Source organism: Ursus arctos, unplaced genomic scaffold (assembly GCF_023065955.2).
Source record: "Ursus arctos isolate Adak ecotype North America unplaced genomic scaffold, UrsArc2.0 scaffold_6, whole genome shotgun sequence".
NCBI lineage: Eukaryota > Metazoa > Chordata > Mammalia > Carnivora > Ursidae > Ursus > Ursus arctos.
The window spans coordinates 27,694,086-27,714,652 of record NW_026623078.1 but is presented as its reverse complement, the minus strand read 5'-3'; the positions used below and the strand labels follow the sequence as shown (position 1 = coordinate 27,714,652).

The following is a 20,567-nucleotide window of genomic DNA, read 5'->3' as shown; positions in this document are numbered from 1 at the left end:
GAACACTACACCCCAGAACCAAAGAATACTCATTCTATTCTAATGCCCATGGAACATTCTCAAGAATAGACCATGTTCTGGGACACAAAACAGGTTTCAACCGATACCAAAAGACTGAAATTATCCCCTGCATATTCTCAGACCACAACGCTCTGAAATTGGAACTCAACAACAAGGAAAAATTTGGAAGAAACTCAAACACTTGGAGACTAAGAACCATCCTGCTCAGGAATGATTCGATAAACCAGGAAATCAAAAATCAAATTAAACAATTTATGGAGACCAATGAGAATGAAAATACAACAGTCCAAAACCTATGGGATACTGCAAAGGCAGTCCTAAGGGGGAAATACATAGCCATCCAAGCCTCACTCAAAAGAATAGAAAAATCTAAAATGCAGTTTTGATATTCTCACCTCAAGAAGCTGGAACAGCAACAGAGGGACAGGCCTAATCCACGCACGAGGAAGCAGTTGACCAAAATTAGAGCAGAAATCAATCAGTCAGAAACCAGAAGTACAGTGGAGCAGATCAACAGGACTAGAAGCTGGTTCTTTGAGAGAATCAATAAAATTGACAGACCACTGGCAAGACTTATCCAAAAGAAAAGAGAAAGGACCCAGATTATTAAAATTATGAATGAAAAAGGAGAGGTCACGACGAGCACCATTGAAATTGGAAGGATTATTAGAAATTTTTATCAACAGCTATATGCCAATAAACTAAGCAACCTGGAAGAGATGGAATCCTTCCTGGAAACCTATAAACTACCAAGATTGAAACCAGAAGAAATTGATTTCTTAAACAGGCCAATTAATTATGAAGAGATTGAGTCAGTGATAAACGACCTTCCAAATAACAAAACTCCAGGCCCGGACGGTTTTCCTGGGGAATTCTACCAAACATTCAAAGAAGAAATAATACCTATTCTCCTAAAGCTATTTCAAAAAATAGAAACAGAAGGAAAGCTACCAAACTCATTCTATGAGGCCAATATTACCTTGATCCCCAAACCAGGCAAAGACCCCCTCAAAAAGGAGAATTACAGACCGATTTCCTTAATGAATATGGACGCCAAAATCCTCAACAAGATACTTGCTAATAGAATCCAACAGTACATTAAAAGGATTATCCATCACGATCAAGTGGGATTCATACCTGGGATGCAAGCGTGGTTCAATATTCGCAAATCAATCAGCGTGATACATCATATCAACAAGAAAAGACTCAGGAAATATATGATCCTCTCAATAGATGCCTAAAAAGCATTTGACAAAATACAGCATCCTTTCCTGATTAAAACCCTTCAGAGTGTAGGAATAGAGGGTACATTTCTCAATCTCATAAAAGCCATCTATGAAAAGCCTACTGCAAATATTATTCTCAATGGGGAAAAGCTGGAAGCCTTTCCCTTAAGATCAAGAACTCGACAAGGATGCCCACTCTCACCACTATCATTCAACATAGTACTAGAAGTCCTTGCAACAGCAATCAGGCGACAAAGAGGGATCGAAGGTATTCAAATAGGCAAAGAAAAAGGCAAAATGTCTCTCTTCGCAGTTGACATGATACTCTATATGGAAAACCCAAAAGAAGCCACTCCCAAACTATTAGAAGTTATAGAGCAATTCAGTAACGTGGCGGGATACAAAATCAATGCTCAGAAATCAGTTGTATTTCTATACACGAATAACAAGACGGAAGAAAGAGAAATTAGGGAATCCATCCCATTTACAATAGCACCAAAAACCATACGTTACCTTGGAATTAACTTAACCAGAGACGTAAAGGACCTATATTCTAGAAACTATAAATCACTCTTGAAAGACATTGAGGAAGACATAAAAAGATGGAAAGATATTCCATGCTCATGGATCGGAAGAATTAACATAGTTAAAATGTCCATGCTACCCAGAGCAACCTACACTTTCAATGCTATCCCGATCAAAATACCAAGGACATTTTTCAAAGAACTGGAACAAATAGTCCTTAAATTTGTATGGAAAAAGAAAAGGCCCCGAATCTCCAAGGAACTGTCGAAAAGGAAAAACAAAGCTGGGGGCATCACAATGCCGGATTTCGAGCTGTACTACAAAGCTGTGATCACAAAGACAGCATGGTACTGGCACAAAAACAGACACATAGACCAGTGGAACAGAATAGAGAACCCAGAAATGGACCCTCGGCTCTTTGGGCAACTAATATTTGATAAAGCAGGAAAAAACATCCAGTGGGGAAAAGGCAATCTCTTCAATAAATGGTGCTGGGAAAATTGGACAGCTACATGCAAAAGAATGAAACTTGAGGGGCGCCTGGGTGGCACAGCGGTTGGGCGTTTGCCTTCGGCTCAGGGCGTGATCCCGGCGTTATGGGATTGAGCCCCACATCAGGCTCCTCCGCTATGAGCCTGCTTCTTCCTCTCCCACTCCCCCTGCTTGTGTTCCCTCTCTCGCTGGCTGTCTCTCTCTCTGTCAAATAAATAAATAAAATCTTTAAAAAAAAAAAAAAAAGAATGAAACTTGACCACTATCTCACACCATACACAAAAATAAACTCCAAATGGATGAAAGACCTCGATGTGAGACAGGAATCCATCAAAATTCTAGAGGAGAACATAGGCAGCAACCTCTACGACATCGGCCAAAGCAACCTTCTTCAGGATACATCCCCAAAGGCAAGAGAAACAAAAGATAAAATGAATTTATGGGACTTCATCAAGATTAAGTTTCTGCACAGCCAAGGAAACAGTCAGAAAAACTAAGAGGCAGCCCACGGAATGGGAGAATATATTTGCAAATGACACTACAGATAAAGGACTGGTATCCAAGATCTACAAAGAACTTCTCAAACTCAATACACGAGCAACAAATAAACAAATCAAAAAATGGGCAGAAGATATGAACAGACACTTTTCCAATGAAGACATACAAATGGCTAACAGACACATGAAAAAATGTTCAAAATCATTAGCCATCAAGGAAATTCAAATCAAAACCACACTGAGATACCACCTTACGCCAGTTAGAATGGCAAAAATAGACAAGGCAAGAAACAACAATTGTTGGAGAGGATGTGGAGAAAGGGGATCCCTCTTACATTGTTGGTGGGAATGCAAGTTGGTACAGCCACTCTGGAAAACAGTGTGGAGGTCCCTTAAAAAGTTAAAAATTGAGCTACCCTATGATCCAGCCATTGCACTACTGGGTGTTTACCCCAAAGATACAGACGTAGTAAAGAGAAGGGCCATATGCACCCCAATGTTCATAGCAGCAATGTCCACAATAGCTAAATTGTGGAAGGAGCCGAGATGCCCTCAACAGATGACTGGATTAAGAAGTTGTGGTCCAGGGGGCGCCTGGGTGGCACAGCGGTTGAGCGTCTGCCTTCAGCTCAGGGCATGATCCCGGCGTTATGGGATCGAGCCCCACATCAGGCTCCTCTGCTGTGAGCCTGCTTCTTCCTCTCCCACTCCCCCTGCTTGTGTTCCCTCTCTCGCTGGCTGTCTCTATCTCTGTCAAATAAATAAATAAAATCTTTAAAAAAAAAAAAAAGAAGTTGTGGTCCATATATACAATGGAATATCACTCAGCTATCAGAAAAAACGAGTTCTCAACATTTGCTGCAACATGGACGGCACTGGAGGAGATAATGCTAAGTGAAATAAGTTAGGCAGAGAAAGACAACTATCAATATGATTTCTCTCATCTATGGAACATAAGAACTAGGATGATCGGTAGGGGAAGAAAGGGATAAAGAAAGGGGGGGTAATCAGAAGGGGGAATGAAACATGAGAGACTATGGACTATGAGAAACAAACTGAGGGCCTCAGAGGGGAGGGGGGTGGGGGAATGGGATAGACCGGTGATGGGTAGTAAGGAGGGCACGTATTGCATGGTGCACTGCGTGTTAGATGCAACTAATGAATCATCGAGCCTTACATCGGAAACCAGTGATGTACTGTATGGTGACTAACATAATAAAAAATCATTAAATAAAAAAAATAAAATAAAATAAAATAAAATAAAATAAAATAAAATAAAATAAAATGGTATAGCTACTTTGGGAGACAGTTTGGCATTTTCTTATCAAATTAAAAATACTCTAACATATGATTCAGTAGTCATGCTCCTTGGTATTTATCAAATTAATGGAAGATTTAGGGGCGCCTGGGTGGCTCAGTCGTTAAGCGTCTGCCTTCGGCTCAGGGCGTGATCCCGGTGTTCTGGGATCAAGCCCCTCATCAGGCTCCTCCACTGGGAGCCTGCTTCTTCCTCTCCCACTCCCCCTGCTTGTGTTCCCTCTCTCGCTGGCTGTCTCTCTCTCTCTCAAATAAATAAATAAAATATTTTTTAAAAAATTAGTGAAGAGTTATGCCCACATAAAGCCTACACATGGATATTCACAGTAACTTTATTCATAATTCCCAAAACTTGGAAACTAAGATATCCTTCAGTAGATGGTGAATGGATAAATAACTTGCGATATGTCCACACAAAGGAAGATCATTTAGTGCTAAAAGAAATGAGCTATCATGCCATGAAAAGATACAGAAGAACGTTAAAAGCTAACTACTAAGTGAAAGAAGCCAATCTGAAAAGGCTACATACTCTATGAGTCTAACTGTATAGTGTTCTGGGAAAGACAAGACTGCAGAGACAACAAAAAGATCACTAGTTGCCAGGGGTTAAGGAGGTAGTAGAGAGGAAGAGACAAAGCCCAAAGGATTTTCAGGGCAGTGAAACTATTACATATGATACTATATGGTAGATATATGTCTGGGGCACCTGGGTGGCTCAGTTGTTGGGCATCTGCCTTCAGCTCAGGGCGTGATCCCGGAGTCCTGGGATGGAGCCCCACATCAGGCTCCTCCGCTGGGAGCCTACTTCTTCCTCTCCCACTCCCCCTGCCTGTGTTCCCTCTCTCACTGGCTGTCTCTCTCTCTCTCCAACAAATAAATAAATAAAATCTTTAAATAAAAAAAAAGATACAGGTCATTATACATTTGTCAAAACCCCCAAATTATACAACCCCAATAATTAACTCTAATGTAAACTATGGACTTTGGGTGATGTTAATATATCAGTATAAGTTCATCAATTGTAACAAATGTACCATTCCTGTGAGAAATGTTGCTAGTATGGGAAGCTGTTGGTGGTGGGAGGACAATTAGGGATATATGAGAACCGTACCTTCTGCTCAATTCTTCTGTGAACCTAAAACTGCTCTAAAAAATAAAGTCTACTTGAAAGAGGGGAAAAGCATACATGACTTTAAGAAGTATTATAAAGCTACAGCAATCAAGACAGTATGGTTTCTTTCTTCCAAATGACATGCTTATCTATGAAAAAAAAAATCCTAGGAGTCTACAAAAAAGCTACTAGAATTAATAAGTGAGCCTATCAAAGTCATAGGATGAAAGAACAAAAAAAAACAAGTAGAAATGAAGAATAAAAATCATGATCATCTCAAAAGATGCAGAAAAAGCATTTGACAAAGTACAACATCCATTCATGATAAAAACTCTAATAAAGTGGGCATAGAGGAAACATACCTCAACATAATGAAAACCATATATGATAAACCCAAAGCTAACATCATACTCAATGGTGAAAAACTAAGAGCTTTTCCTCAAAGATCAGGAACAAGACAAGATATCCACTCTCATCACTTTTATTCAACATATTACTAGAAGTCCTAGTCACAGCAATCAGACAAGATAAAGAAGTAAAAGGCATCCAGATTGGTAAGAAAAAAGTAAAACTATTACTATTTGCAGCTGGCATGATATTGTATACAAAAACCCTAAAGACCCCACAAAAAACTATTAGAATGAATAAATGAATTCAGTAAAGTTGCAGGATACAAAATCAACATACAGAAATGTGTTGCATTTCTATACACTAATAACAAACTAGCAGGAAGAGTAATTTTTTTAAAAATCCCATTTACAATTGTATCAAACAGAATAAAATACCCAAATAAAATTTAGCCAAGGAGGTGAACTTATTTAACCTGTACTCTAAATACTATAAGACATTGAAGAAAACACAATGGAAAGGTATTCCATGCTTGTGGACTGGAAGAACAAATATTGTTAAAATGTCCATATTACCGAAGCAATCTAAAGATTCAATGCAATCCCTACCAAAATACCAACAGTATTTTTCACAGAACTAAAACAAAAAATCCTAAAATTTGTATGGAAGCACAAAGGCTCCTGAATAGCCAAAGCAATCTTAAGAAAGAACAAAGTTGGAGGTACCACAATCCCAGGTTTCAAAAAAACAATAGATCAATGAAACCAGGAGCCGGTTCTTTGAAAGAATTAACAAAATTGATAAATGCATAGCCAGACTTATCAAAAAGTAAAGATAAAGGACCCAAATAAATAAAATCACAAATGAAAGAGGAGAGATCACAACCAACACCACAGAAATACAATTATTAAGAGAATTTTATGAGCAACAAAATGCCAACAAATTGGGCAATCTGGAAGAAATGGATAAATTCCTAGAAACACATAAACTACCAAAACTGAAACAGAAGAAATAGAAAATTTGAACAGACCTATAACCAGAAAAGAAACTGAATCAGCAATCACAAATTTCCCAACAAACAGGAGTCCACGGCTGAATGGCTTCCCAGGGGAACTCTATCAATCATTTAAAGAATTAATACCTATTCTTCTCAAGCTGTTCCAAAAGATAAAAATGGAAGGAAAACTTCCAAATTCATTCTCTGAAGCCAGCATTACCTTGATTCCAAGACTAGACAAAGACCCCACTAAAAAGGAGAATTACAGACCAATATCCTGGATGAACATGGATACAAAAATTCTCAACAAGATACTAGCTAATCAAATCCAATCGAATCAAATCCATTCCAACTAGCTAATAGAATCCAACATTAAAAGGATTATTCACCACGATCAATGGGGATTTATTCCTGGGCGCAAGGGTGGTTCAATATCCACAAATCAATCAACATGTCACACCACAATAAGAAAAAGGATAAGAACCATATAATCCTCTCTCAATAGATGCAGAAAAACATTTGACAAAATACAGTCTGCTTTCTTGATAAAAACCCTCAAGAAAGTAGGGATAGAAGGAATATAACTCAACATCATAAAAGCCGCATATGAAAGACACACAGCTACGGGCACCTGGATGGCTCAGTCAATTGGGTGTCTGCCTTCGGCTCAGGTCATGATCCGGGGGTCCTGGGACTGAGTCCCACAAAAGGCTCCTTGCTCAGCAGAGAGTCTGCTTCTCCCTCTGCCCCTCACCCTGCTCATGCTCTTTCTCTTTCTCTCTCTCTCTCTCTCTCTCAAATGGATAAATAAAATCTTTTTAAAAAAAAAAAAAAAGGAAAGAAAGAAAAGACCCACAGCTAATATGACCCTCAATTGGGGAAAAACTGAGAGACTTTGCTCTAAGGTCAGGAACATGACAGGGATGTCCACTCTCACCACTGTTGTTCAGCATTGCACTGGAAGTCCTAGCTTCAGCAATCAGACAACAAAAAGAAATAAAAGGCATCCAGATCAGCAAGTAAGAAGTAAAACTTTCACTCTTTGCAGATGACATGATACTCTTTGTAGAAAACCCAAGAGACTCCACCAAAAAATTGCTAGAACTGATACATGAATTCAGCAAAGTTGCAGGATATAAAAGCAATGAAATCTGTTTCATTTATTTCATTACATCTGTTTCATTCATCTGTTTCATTCATTTCATTACAGAAATCTGTTGCATTTCCATACAACAATAATGAAGCAGCAGAAAGAGAAATCAGGGAATCAATCCCATTTACAATTGCACCAAAAACCATAAGACACCTAGGAATAAACATAACCAAAAGAGTAAAAGATCTGTATGCTGAAAACTATAGAATACTTATGAAATAACGTGAAGACACAAAGAAACAGAAAAACATTCCATGCTCCTGGAATGGAAGAACAAATATTGTTAAAATGTCTATACTACTGAAAGCAATCTACATATTCAATGCAATCCTGATCAAAATAACACCAGCATTTTTCAGAGAACCAGAACAAACAATCCTAAAACTTGTATGGAACCAGAAAAGACCCCAAATAGCCAAAGTAATGTTGAAAAAGAAAAGCAAAGTGGGAAGCATCACAATCCCAGACTTCCAGCTGTATTACAAAGCTGTAAACATCAAGACAGTATGGTACTGGCAAAGCAGGAGACATCACAATCCCAGACCTCAAGCTATATTACAAAACCATAATCATCACGACAGTATGGCACTGACACAAAAACAGACACATAGATCAATGGAACAGAATAGAGAACCCAGAAATGGACCCTCAACTCTATGGTCAACTCATCTTCAACAAAGCAGGAAAGAAATGCCCAATGGAAAAAAGACGGTCTCTTCAACAATTGGTATTGGAAAAATTGGACAGCCACATGCAGAAGAAAGAAACGGGACCACTTTCTTACACCATATACAAAAATAAATTCAAAGTGGATGAAAGACCTAAATGAAAGACAGGAAACCATCAAAATCCTAGAGGAGAAAACAGGCAGCAATCTCTATGACCTTGACTGCAGCAACTTCTTACTAGCACATCTCTGGAGCCAAGGGAAACAAAAGCAAAACTGAACTATTGAGACACCTCACACTGGTCAGAATGACTAAAATAAATAACTCAGGAAACAACAGATGTTGGCAAGAATGTGGAGAAAGGGGAACCCTTTTGCACTGTTGGTGGGAATGCAAACTGGTGCAGCTACTCTGGAAAACAGTATGAAGCTTCCTCAAAAAGGTAAAAATGGAACTACCCTACAACTCACCAACTGCACTAATAGGTATTTACCCAAAGGATACAAAAATGCTGATTTAAAGGGGCACATGCATCCCAATGTTTATAGCAGCACTATCAACAATAGCTGAATTAGGGAAAGAGCCCAAATGTCCATCAACTGAAGAATGGATAAAGAAGATGTGGTATATATATACAATGGAATATTACTGAGCCATCAAAGAATGAAATCTTGCCATCTGTAGTGCCATGGATGGAACTAGACTGCATACATAGGAAAAGGGAAAGAAAAATAAGATAGAAATAGAGAAGGAGGCAAACAATAAATAACTCTTAACTACAGAGAAAAAACTGAGGGTTGCTGGAGGGGAGATGGGTAAGAGAATGGGTTAAATGGGTGGTGGGTATTTGGAGGGCGCTAGGTGTTATATGTAAGTGATGAATCACTAACATCTACTCCTGAAACCAATACTACATTATATGTTAACTTGAATTTAAATTAAAAAATAAAATAAAATAAAAATTATAAAATAAAACTCAGTGGTTGGATATAATAACATTTTGGCCACAGTGAAAGAAAGTACTAGTGAAATTTAAAAAAAAAAAAAGAGTTATGAAAAACTTTCACAGAATGTACCAGAGAGTCAAAAATAAAAATTCAAAACATCTAACATGCAACATTTATGTTAGGTAAACATAGGTTGTGTGAGATCTAACTTATATTTGCTTGGAGTCCCAGAAGGAAATGTAGTAAAGAAAACATTACAAAAGACGATGGCTAAGAATTGTGCCGAACTAATAATCCACAGATAATAATCCACAGAATTAAGAAGACCAGCAAATCCCAAGCAAGAAAAATAAATCTACACCTAGATATATTGGAAACTAGAAATCCAAAGATAAAAAGAAAAATCCTAAGAGCAGCCAGAAGGGGGGGGATGGTAAAATACTTTTAAAAGAACAGCAGTGGGAACCTGGGTGGCTCAGTCGGTTAAACATCTGCCTTCAGCTCAGGTCATGATCCCAGGATCCTGGGGCCAAGCCCCACATCAGGTTCCTTGCTCAGCAGGGAGTCTGCTTCTCTCTCTACCCTTCTCCCTTGCTCATGATCTCTCACTCTCTCACACTCTCTAATAAATAAACTTTTAAAAAATAAAAATGTTTAATTAAAAAAAATAAAATAAAAGAACAGCAGTAAGACTGATATCTAATTCCTGTTGAGCAACAATGGAAACCAAGAGAATATAATTTGCAGAGACAAAATAACTACTCATTAGAATTCTATAGTCACTAAAATATCTCTCAAGAAAGGTGGTGGTCACCCAATGTTCATAGCAGCATTGTCCACAATAGCTAAATCATGGAAGGAACAGAGATGCCCTTCAACAGATGACTGGATTAAGAAGTTGTGGTCCATATATACAATGGAATATTACTCAGCTATCAAAAAAAACGAGTTCTCAACATTTGCTGCAACATGGAGAGCACTGGAGGAGATAATGCTAAGTGAAATAAGTGAAGCAGAGAAAGACAATTATCATATGATTTCTCTCATCTATGGAACATAAGAACTAGGAAGATCGGTAGGGGAAGAAAGGGATAAAGGAAGGGGGGGTAATCAGAAGGGGGAATGAAGCATGAGAGATTATGGACTCTGAGAAACAAACCGAGGGCTTCAGAGGGGAGGGGGGTGGGGGAATGGGACAGACTGGTGATGGGTAGTAAGGAGGGCACATATTGCATGGTGCACTGGGTGTTATACGCAACTAATGAATCATCGAACTTTACATCAAAAACCAGGGATGTACTGTATGGTGACTAACATAATATAATAAAAAAAAAAAAAAAGAAAGAAAGAAAGGTGGTGGTCAAAATAGCCCAAATTCAAAATCTAACTGTAACAAAACAATATGTTATCCACTTAATATTTGTCTTTATTTTTCTCTTTAATATATATATTGCTTTTAACAGAATTAAATGCCTTAATAATGAAAAGGTCGAATGAAATTAGACATATGGAAAATCATAGAATTCTCAGGACCTACTTAGATTCCTAGTTTAACTATAAAATAAGGTTTTGAACAAGATTTTTTGTTTAAGATTTTATTTATTTGTCAGAGAGGGAGAGAACACAAGCAGGGGGAGTGGCAGGCAGAAGGGAGAACGAGGAGCCCAACATGGGACTCGATCCCAGGACCCTGGGATCATAACCTGAGCCGAAGGCAGACGCTTAACTGACTGAGCCACCCAGGAGTCCCTGAACAAGATGATTCTTAAGGTTATTTTTAGTTCTACATACGATTCTGTACCTAATTAACCACATGGCTACTGATTACAGTAAAAATTTCATTTAGTCAAATCAATGGTGTAAGTAACTTAAAAAATTAAGTGCTCTCAGAATTGCAAGTGATAAACTACATTTACATAATCAGGCTTGGAATAGAAAATAGAAGATAAAAGATTCATAAGACACAGAAATGAGTCATTTCCCCCCCACACACAAAAAGTGAGTACATATCAGAAAAAGTAACTAAATTCAAAGGGGTACCTGCACCCCAATGTTTATAGCAGCAATATCCACAATAGCCAAACTATGGAAAGAGCCCAGATGTCCATCGACAAATGAATAGAAAAAGAAGATGTGGTGTATATGTGTGTGTGTATATATATATATATACACACACACATAGAGAGAGAGAGAGACACACACACACACACACACAATGGACTACTACTCAGCCATCAAAAAAATGAAATCTTGCCACTTTCAACAACGTGGATAAAATTAGATGGTATTATGCTAAGCTAAATAAGTCAGAGAAAGACAATTATCATATGATCTCACTCATATTTGAAATTTAAGAGAAAAGACAAGGATCGTGGGGGAAAGGAGGGAAGAATAAAACAAGATGAAGTCAGAGAGGGAGACAAACCATAAGAGACTCTTAACCACAGGAAACAAACTGAGGGTTAATGGAGTGATGGACATTAAGGAGGACACATGATGTAATGAGCACTGGGTATTATATAAGACTGATGAATCACTGAACTCTACCTCTGAAACTAATAATACACTATATGTTAATTAATTGAATTGAAATTTAAAAAAACATTCTTTAAGATTTTATTTGAGAGAGAGAGAGAACACATGTGCTCATGTGTGCACCTGTACAAGCAGGGGAAGGGCAGCGGGTGGGGGGGGGTGTTAAACTGACTCCACGCTCAGCCAAGCCTGACACAGGACTAGATCCCACAACCCTGAGATCATGACCTGTGCCGAAATCAAGAGTTGGATGCTTAACCAACTGAGCTACCCAGGTGCCCCAAGGTAAATTGAAACATTCTATCAATGAACCTGGAAAATTCTAACAGTACAGCAATGACTCATATAAGCACCAACAATGAGAGCAAGTAACCTTTGTGCTACATGCAAACCGGGGAACTTTGTACATTTGACTACCCAAACACAGAAAGGTAGTTTCTGTTGCATAAAAGAAAAATAATGTTAATGATCAAAAGTGTATGCTCACCTTGTAAAAACTCCTCCTTGCAAGCAATGAAGTAGAAGAAAACAATGCTGATTTTCTTGGCCTGCTTTCTTTAAATCAGCCTTGAACCAAGAATAACTAAAACACTGCACCACAAGTGTTCCAAAGAGCATAAAGCTTACTGTTAAAATACCAAAAACATTTCGTCCTTCACAGAAAAATCTGACAGATACCCAGATGTCCACAATTAAATCAGTTATATAGATTATAATGCCAAGAACTGACAACATAAAATTCAATTTAGTGTATTTCATTATGAATCACTGTAGCTCTTGGTTCTCTACTTTCTTATCTCATACAAAAAAAAAAGAAAGAAAAAAGAATATTAGTGCATCTGTTGGTATAGCACTGAATTTTAATTTCTACTCCCTAAATTTATTCAGAAGAAAGAATAAATATTATGAAATTGAAACAATAAAACCGAAGTGACTAATTTTAATTTTCTTTCCTAAATCTCCTATCCAGGTCCAATGTTACAAGGCTTTATTCAATCTTCTGTTTTTCAATGATCTTCATTACAGATGACAACACCTAAAATAAAACATATATATAAAAGATTCTAAAATTCTTGATTATAATATTAAAAACCCTAGGCCATGATTTTATCAAACCTCTACTTTTTCTGAAAATAATATATTACCACTAAATATAGTTCTTATAATAGGTTTGGGAAAGTAAAGCCTCAGAAATATACCTATTAGTTGAAAACTTCCTCTCAGACTACTTACCTTAAAAGCCATAACCTTCTAACAAAGATATTTATCACACGTCCATCTACAGTGGCAAAAAATTAGAAACAATCTAACTGTGTCAACATAAGGAATTGGTATAATAATGGTAGATTCACAAAATGGAATATTACAAAGCTACTAAAAAAATATTTAACAAAGATGCAATAGCTGTGAAAATTCTTAATATAGTTTTTTAACTTTTATTTTGATTCCAGTTAGTTAACATACAGTGTGATATTAGTTCAGGTGTACAATATAGTGATTCAACACTTCCGTACAACACCCAGTGCTCATCACAAGTGCACTCCTCAATCCCCTTCATCTATTTCACCCACCCACCCAGCCACCTCCCCTCTGGTAACCATCAGTGTGTTCTCTATAGTTAACTTAATATGGTTTTAATTCACCAATTCTATCTAAGAATCAAGCCTAGGGAAATAGTCACAAATGTGTGCAAAGATATATACTCTTTGCAAAACCTTCTTTATAATAGCAAAAAGTTGAAAACTGCCTAAATGACAAATGAGACCTAGTTCAATAAATTATGGTATATCATAGTAAAGAATACACCACACAACCTTTAAAAAGAATGGAGCGGTGTTGCATAAACTGACCTCAGAAGATCTCCAAGACGTATTAAGTGAAAAAAACAAGTACCAGAAAGACAAATATAGCATTTATGGGTTTTTAATTATATACGGAGAGAAGAAGGAACTTGGGTGTGGAAAGCAAAAGCAAATTCAATCCTGTAATTAATTATTCTTCTATATTGTTGGAATTTTTTTTTACAAAAGACATGTATCCATATATTACTTACATAATCTCTTAAAATAAAAACAATAGTAAATGATACTTTTAAAGAATTGCAATGACTGGACAAAATATTAGCTAACATTTACTTAGCACTATGTGCCAGGCATTAAACTAAACCTTATACATAAAATACCCCCATTTAAATCTTACATCAAATTTAGGAAATAGGTATTACTATTGTGACCCCTGTTTTATATATGTGGGCTAAATGCAATCTACATACAAGATCTGTCTGACTTGGTAGCTGCTCTAGGATTTCCTGGGGTGCTTGTATCTGAGGCCTTTGTACCTGCCAGTGGTGCTCTCTGGTAGAGGCATGGAATTGGTGGCTGCACCCTCTGGGCTGGGATAAACCTCTCAGTGGATGCAGGCAAGCCAAGCCAGAGCCATGGGCAGTACAATGGTAGCAAATGGACTGACCATTTACTGCTGCAGGATTTGTAGGCTGTTACGTTTTGCAAGCCTTGGAGCATATGGAGCTTCAAGCAAAACAAGTTTTCAAAGTCTACCAAAATCTGCCTTCAGCGGCAGCTATTATAGAGGTGGGTTTGAACACAAAATGCCAAAACAAGAGGCAGCATTAACAGCAGGTGTAAGCTCTACTAACAATAAAGGAAAAATAAGAGCTGCTCTTCTACAAATTATGCTTTTTAATCACCCAAACAAGGGAGGATCTCCTTACATAACAGCCAAAATCAATGAAGCTAAAGATTTACTACAAGGTCAAGCTAAAAAAAATGAAGTAAATGTGCAATGAATTTTAAGTTCTTATTAAGTTCTTACAAACTAGTTCATGTTTAGGAGTACCAGCTTTTCATAATAAAATGTCACAAAGTTAAAAAAAAAAAAGTTTGATACAACAGGTTTTTTTATTTTCCTAATTGCCAATATTTCATATAAAAATACAGATTTTTCACTGCTATAAAAAAACTGAAAGATCTGCTACACTAGACTAACAATCCCTCATGAGCAGTGGATGCCTCCTAGGTGGGGCATGCTCTCTCAAGGTCACCACAGTAGCCAGCCACCCCATTTCAGTCATTTCAGCAGCTGGGTCTCAATGCTAATATAGCTACCTACTAGCTGTGTGTCCTCAAACATGTTTTTTTACCTCCCTCTGCCTTATTTTCTTTCACCTGAAATATGGAAATAATAATGGCATATACCTCATGGGGTTGTTGTGAAGTCTAGGAAACATAATATATATAATACATATAAACCTCTAGGAAAGTACCTGGCAAACAGAACTCAATAAATGTTAGTTACCATTATTATCTTGCCGGCCTGCCTGATCCCTATAAGCATTTGAGTTTGCAATCTTTGACTTCACTTTAAGGAATGTTAAATAAAAAAAAATACTATGGTATGATTGCAAAGCTTTGAAAATACAAAGGAAATATGACTTGGAGGAATACAAAAATGTTAACAGTAGTTTTATCCGGGAAATTAATGGTATTATAGATGATTTTTTTCCTCTTCTTCATTCTTTTCTATATGTATGAACTGAATTGTTTCCCTCTAAAGTTCTTACGTTGAAGTACGAACCACCAACGTGACTGTATTTAGAGATGGGCCTCTAAAGAGGCAATTGAGATTAAAAGGAATAGTTAAGGACAGGGCCCTAATCCGATAGGACTGGTGTCCTTATAAAAAGAAGTGACAACAGAGACCTCCCTCCCCCACACCCCCCTCCCATATACACACAGAAAGGCCACATGAGGATGCAGCTAGGAGGCAGTTATCTGCAGCACAAAGGGAGAGGACTGAAAAGAAACCAACCCTGCTGGCACCAAGATATTGGACTTCTCATCTCCAGAACTGTGAAAAAATAAATTTCTGTTGTTTAAGTCACAATCTGTGGTTATTCTGTTACGGCAGCCCAAGTAGACTAACAACCTACGGTTCTATAAAGAATGTTTATTACTTTAAAAACCAGGAGCAGACAGTGCTACTGAAAACACACATAACCTAATACTTACAGTGTTCTTGTCATTTTACCACTTATAAGTATTTTGTTAAAAAGTTTTCAAAACAATATTAAAAGATACTTCATTCCTCTTACTGGAAAAAAAAAAATTTCACTGTCACTACTTTTCCTGACAAGAATGCTGTGGCCAACAGGATAGAAAAAGATAATTTTAAAATCTGAGTTTTCCCCCGTCTAGCAGGCCATGAATTTCCATGCGGTAAGTTTTTTATCTTAAAATGGAAGACATCATGCCCAACATATGCATGGAGTTTAGGAGGATGAGATTTAATCAGAAGGTTCTGTTCAAATGAATTAAATACTTACTTAGAACCTACCATGTGCTGTTTTAGGCTTTGGAGATACAGCAAATGACAAAAGAGACAAAAAAATCCCTGCCTTTGTGGAACTTATATCTGAACAGAGAAAGATAGTCAATTAACAATAAAAATAATAAGGGAATTAAATACTACATTGGAAGGTGGTAAGTGCTATGGAAAAAACACAACCTAGGAGTTGTAAGTAGAGACAGGCACATCATGAGTTGCAATTTTAATTAGAATGGTCAGGACAGAGAGGACCTGGGTGGCTTAGTCAGTTAAGTGTCTGACTCTTGATCTCAGCTCAGGTCTTGAATGGTCAGGACAGGCCTCACTGAGAAGATGGCAAATAACTGAATGAAATTAGTCACATGGATATCATGTGGAAAAACTTTCCAGTGGAAAGAACAGCTAGTATGAAAATCTAATGTACTAGATTTCAAATATGTCCTCCAGAAACAAAAGTTCCACAAAATATTGACAAATTCCTTACCATGGCTACACTGGATGTGTTTAATGTGCATCCAGGTCCTGTTCTAATATCATTCTAAAAAATATAATTTCTTAAGCTTCACTATCTAGGGAGAGAAAAGATCACATATATAATGGAAGAATAGGTAGAATAACAGTAGCTATCATTGCCGAGTGTTTACTACGTGTGAAGTGTTTTACATAAATTTTATTTAATCCTCACAAATCTCTATGAGAAAGGTATTATTGAGCAAAACACTGAGGCTGAGAGATATTGGGTATTTAGATGAGTTATCTCTAATGAGTAAACTGATTTTAGGGGCACCTGGGTGGCTCAGGTCATGATCCCGGGATCCTGGGATCAAGCCCCATGTCAGGCTCTCTGCTCAGCGGGGATCCTGCTTCTCCCTCTCCCTCTGCCTGCCGCTCTGCCTACTTGTGTTCTCCCTCTGTGTCAAATAAGTAAATAAAATCTCTAAATAATAATAATTTAAAAAAATAAACTGATTTTAATGTAGATAATTTCCTTAACATTACAGACTATAATACCTAAGCACTCCATGTGTACATTTCTTAACCACTCTCCCCACAAAGAGAGTTTCCTTTACCTGGCATGGATATGGAAAACACTAGCAGTTTTGAAATAAATTTTACAAGATGAGAAAAATAAGTTCTGAGAAACTTAGACAATTCCATTATTAGCAAAACATCAGATTCAATAGACTAATGTGACGTGGCAACGTCTCTATTCCTAATTTAGTCAGGCAGAACATAATGCCAACCAGAAAGAAAACTACACAGCAAGGAAATAAATATAGCAGCTCTCATAAAGAAAGCCCACACCTCCTTCAATAACCACATAGCTATATAACTTGTATGAAGCCCAGTTCCTCTCTACCCCTATGGTTAATCACTGTTTTAATTATCACCTTAGGTGAAATAATACCACCTATAAAATTTGACTTTATGGAGAATTTTGACACTTGCTGACTTAATAGGACAGGTTCAATCCAATTTCATTCAGAGGTCAACCCAGCTATGTGGCTAACTGGCTGCCAGCCAAAATACATAACCTTTGTCCACTGTACATGATCTCTTTGTCATAAAGCAGACGTTTGAAGAAGTAAAAACCAGCAAACTTTCGTTTGTCAACCAAATTCAACACATATAAAATGCAGACTTACTTGTCAAGTATAAAAAGTCTTCTTTAACTCAAAGTCTCTTCTGGAAAATCTTCATCCTGGGAATCTTTTAGTTCTTCTTCACTGAAAACAAGTATCATTAAAGAGCGTGTAAACCTTTAAGAACGAATACTAAAATGAAACTGAAGTCATCTGTTAGTCATATGTGGGATTTTCTCATCTAGTGATAAGAGAGTTTGTATCATTGCAACTACAGTACACCCCTTTATAACTATCACATTGGGAGAAGGAATAACATGGCTCCTCTCCCAGGTTGACTAAGTTACAAGGTTTTACTGTATTACTGTATTCAAAATTTAAGTTTTAAGAAAATACAATTTGCCTCACAGCGTATCCAAGTAGACAACGAGTGTTTGAAAGAGATTCTTATATTTCAAGTACTCTGATAAAGAACTTACAAAGTATTTTTAACTTAGTCCTACCTACCTTTTTCAAAACTGTATACCTTCTTAAACCCTATGCCCCAAGGACATGACTATTGGTTTCTGTTCCCAAAATAAATACTACAGTTGTTCTATTTCCAAGCCTTTTCTCAAGATTATTTACTGTCTAGAATGCCCTTCCTACCTCTATCTACCTGATCAAGTTCTATCAGTCCTTTAAGAATCAGCTCAAAACCCCACCACCTTTAAGCTTTCCCAGATCTTCCCAATTAATTTGATTCTCCCCCTTCCTCCTTGCAATCCTATCACTTCAGCTATACTTCTCTAGGATTTACTCCCATGTGTTTTAAAAGAAGATAATACACGTCTCCTTCCTGGTTATAAGCCTCTCGAAAGCCAACTACCATTTTAACACCCCCCCCCATATGTCTACAGTAATACTGTGCATACTGTAGGTAGATGATAAATGATTGTAAATGTAACAATCTTTGGGGTTTGTTTTTTTGGGTTTTGGGGTGGGGGTTTTTTTGTTTGTTTTTGTTTTTTTTTTTTTAGCAGGCAGCAAACTTTATTTAGCAATAGTACAAAGCTCCCAGAGGGGGAGGGGGCCCAAGAGGGTTGCCCAAAATCTTTAGTCTTATTTCTTGGAGAAGAGCTTAAACTTCAAGTCACATTACTAAACATATCCACAAAAACAATTCTGTATTAGCAGCCTATATCTCTCTTCTGAGCTCAACCCATACATATCCAACTGTCTGTAGATTTCTTCACCAGGATATCCCACAATCACCCCAATTTCATATTGTCTAAACCAAGTTCACTACCCTCTATTCCCCCTCTTCTGCCGGTAGCTCCTTGTATGACTCAACCAAAGTCACTTAAGTTTTAAATTATTTGTTAGGTCCATTTGGCAGATGAAGAGCTTGGCAATTAATTAAAAGAAAGAGATGGAAGCCACAAGGGAAATTCTAATTTAAAACAAAAAGTCAAGGGATAAAAGAATGGAACTGCCCACAAGTCCCAGAAATTACTGTTCCACCCTCTTCTCAAAGGTTTGTTGACCTCCTGGCACAAGGTTTTTTAAAAAGGAAAATAGAGGTAGCTTCCTGACTGAATAGCCATTAAGTGATGGCTATGAATAAATAAAACTGGGGAGTTGAAAATGCCTGATGTGGGGAATTTTGATGGTTCTTCCAAACATTTTTTAAAGGGCATACTGCCCTTTCAGCGAAGGTTTTTGAAACACTTTCCCATTAAAAGTACATCTTTGAGACACAAGGCAAAGAAGTTCGTCACACATAAAACAGGTATGTCTATCAAGAAATCTGGAATATTAAACTAATGACTTGTAAAATACTGTACAAATAGCAAAAAAGTGTTAAAATGTGTTTCCTAACACTTCTAATGTGTTCATTTCTCACTTGTTTTGAAAAAGATGCGGGTTGGGACAGTGGATATGTCCCAGATCTCTTTTGAGGTAGCTTACATACAACTATCATAACTCAATGAAACGGTTCGTAGGATCTGTTCATTTCCTTTTAGGAAAATTGTAACTTTTTTTTTTTTAAATAGGGAGGAGTTGTTAATACTGGGATAGTCCATGCTTAGCAGATTAGAAAAGGACTCCTCATAGAGAAAATAACTCCCTTCTAACTTGGGGACGAAACTCCTCGAGGCTGACCTCGGTGTCTGCACAGGAACACAGCACTAGGGAGGGAGCCGCAAGCTTCTTGGATATAACAAGAGGGGGCCAAGTGTTGGGGCAAAGCAGCGAGGAACAAGGCTCCAGACGCGGAGCTGGGTTCACACCGCGGTCACCTGGCCAAGTCTCCAAATCTCCGCGTTTCGTTTGTAAAACAGACATAAAAAACAGTGCCTTCCTCTTCACGTCGTTGCGAGGACTAAATGAGATAGTGTTTAGAAAAAGCACTTAGGATGGCAGTAGGCACTAAGTAAATACTTGTTGTCCCTATTTATTATAAATGACAAACAGGTTTCTTCACACACACACACACACACACACACACACACACACACACCGCCATTGCCTAAAAACAACAAGCCATCCTTCCCAGGATTTACTGTTCTCTAACTAACCTCAAACCTGCCTGCCCCGTGCTCCACAAGACTTCCCAGGTTAAAACGTCTCTCGTCCAATGGGATGAACTCGCCACAAATTCCTGTGAAGGCACCAGGTTGTGACAGGCCACGGAACTCGGCCAGCCGAACGCAGCCTCGCCTCAAGGAGCTTCACGCCACGCGCCCTCACCCGCCCTCCCGCCTCCCGCCTCCGCCTCCGCCTCCGCCTCCGCCTCCGCCTCCGCCTCCGCCTCCGCCAT

The 20,567-nt window shown here is 37.8% G+C and overlaps 1 protein-coding gene and 1 pseudogene across 4 annotated transcripts in view; one reads left to right on the top strand and one right to left on the bottom strand.

Moving 5' to 3' along the window:
* XKR9 (XK related 9) overlaps positions 1 to 20,567 on the bottom strand; it is a 90,244-nt gene that overhangs the window by 25,728 nt on the left and 43,949 nt on the right. For 2 of the 4 annotated variants that reach the window (XM_026495907.4, XM_026495909.4), the window contains exons 3-4: positions 17,828 to 17,908; positions 12,325 to 12,873 (exon numbers count right to left, since the gene is read on the bottom strand). In XM_026495907.4, the coding sequence (XP_026351692.1) occupies positions 12,325 to 12,596 (272 nt within the window). In that variant the 5' untranslated portion in view covers positions 12,597 to 12,873; positions 17,828 to 17,908. Of the gene's footprint in view, positions 1 to 12,324; positions 12,874 to 17,827; positions 17,909 to 20,325; positions 20,504 to 20,567 lie in introns of those variants that run through there. The other 2 variants (XM_044382789.3, XM_048212671.2) reach the window with 2 other exon arrangements.
* Positions 14,275 to 14,643, top strand: LOC123000822 (mitochondrial import inner membrane translocase subunit TIM14-like; annotated as a pseudogene).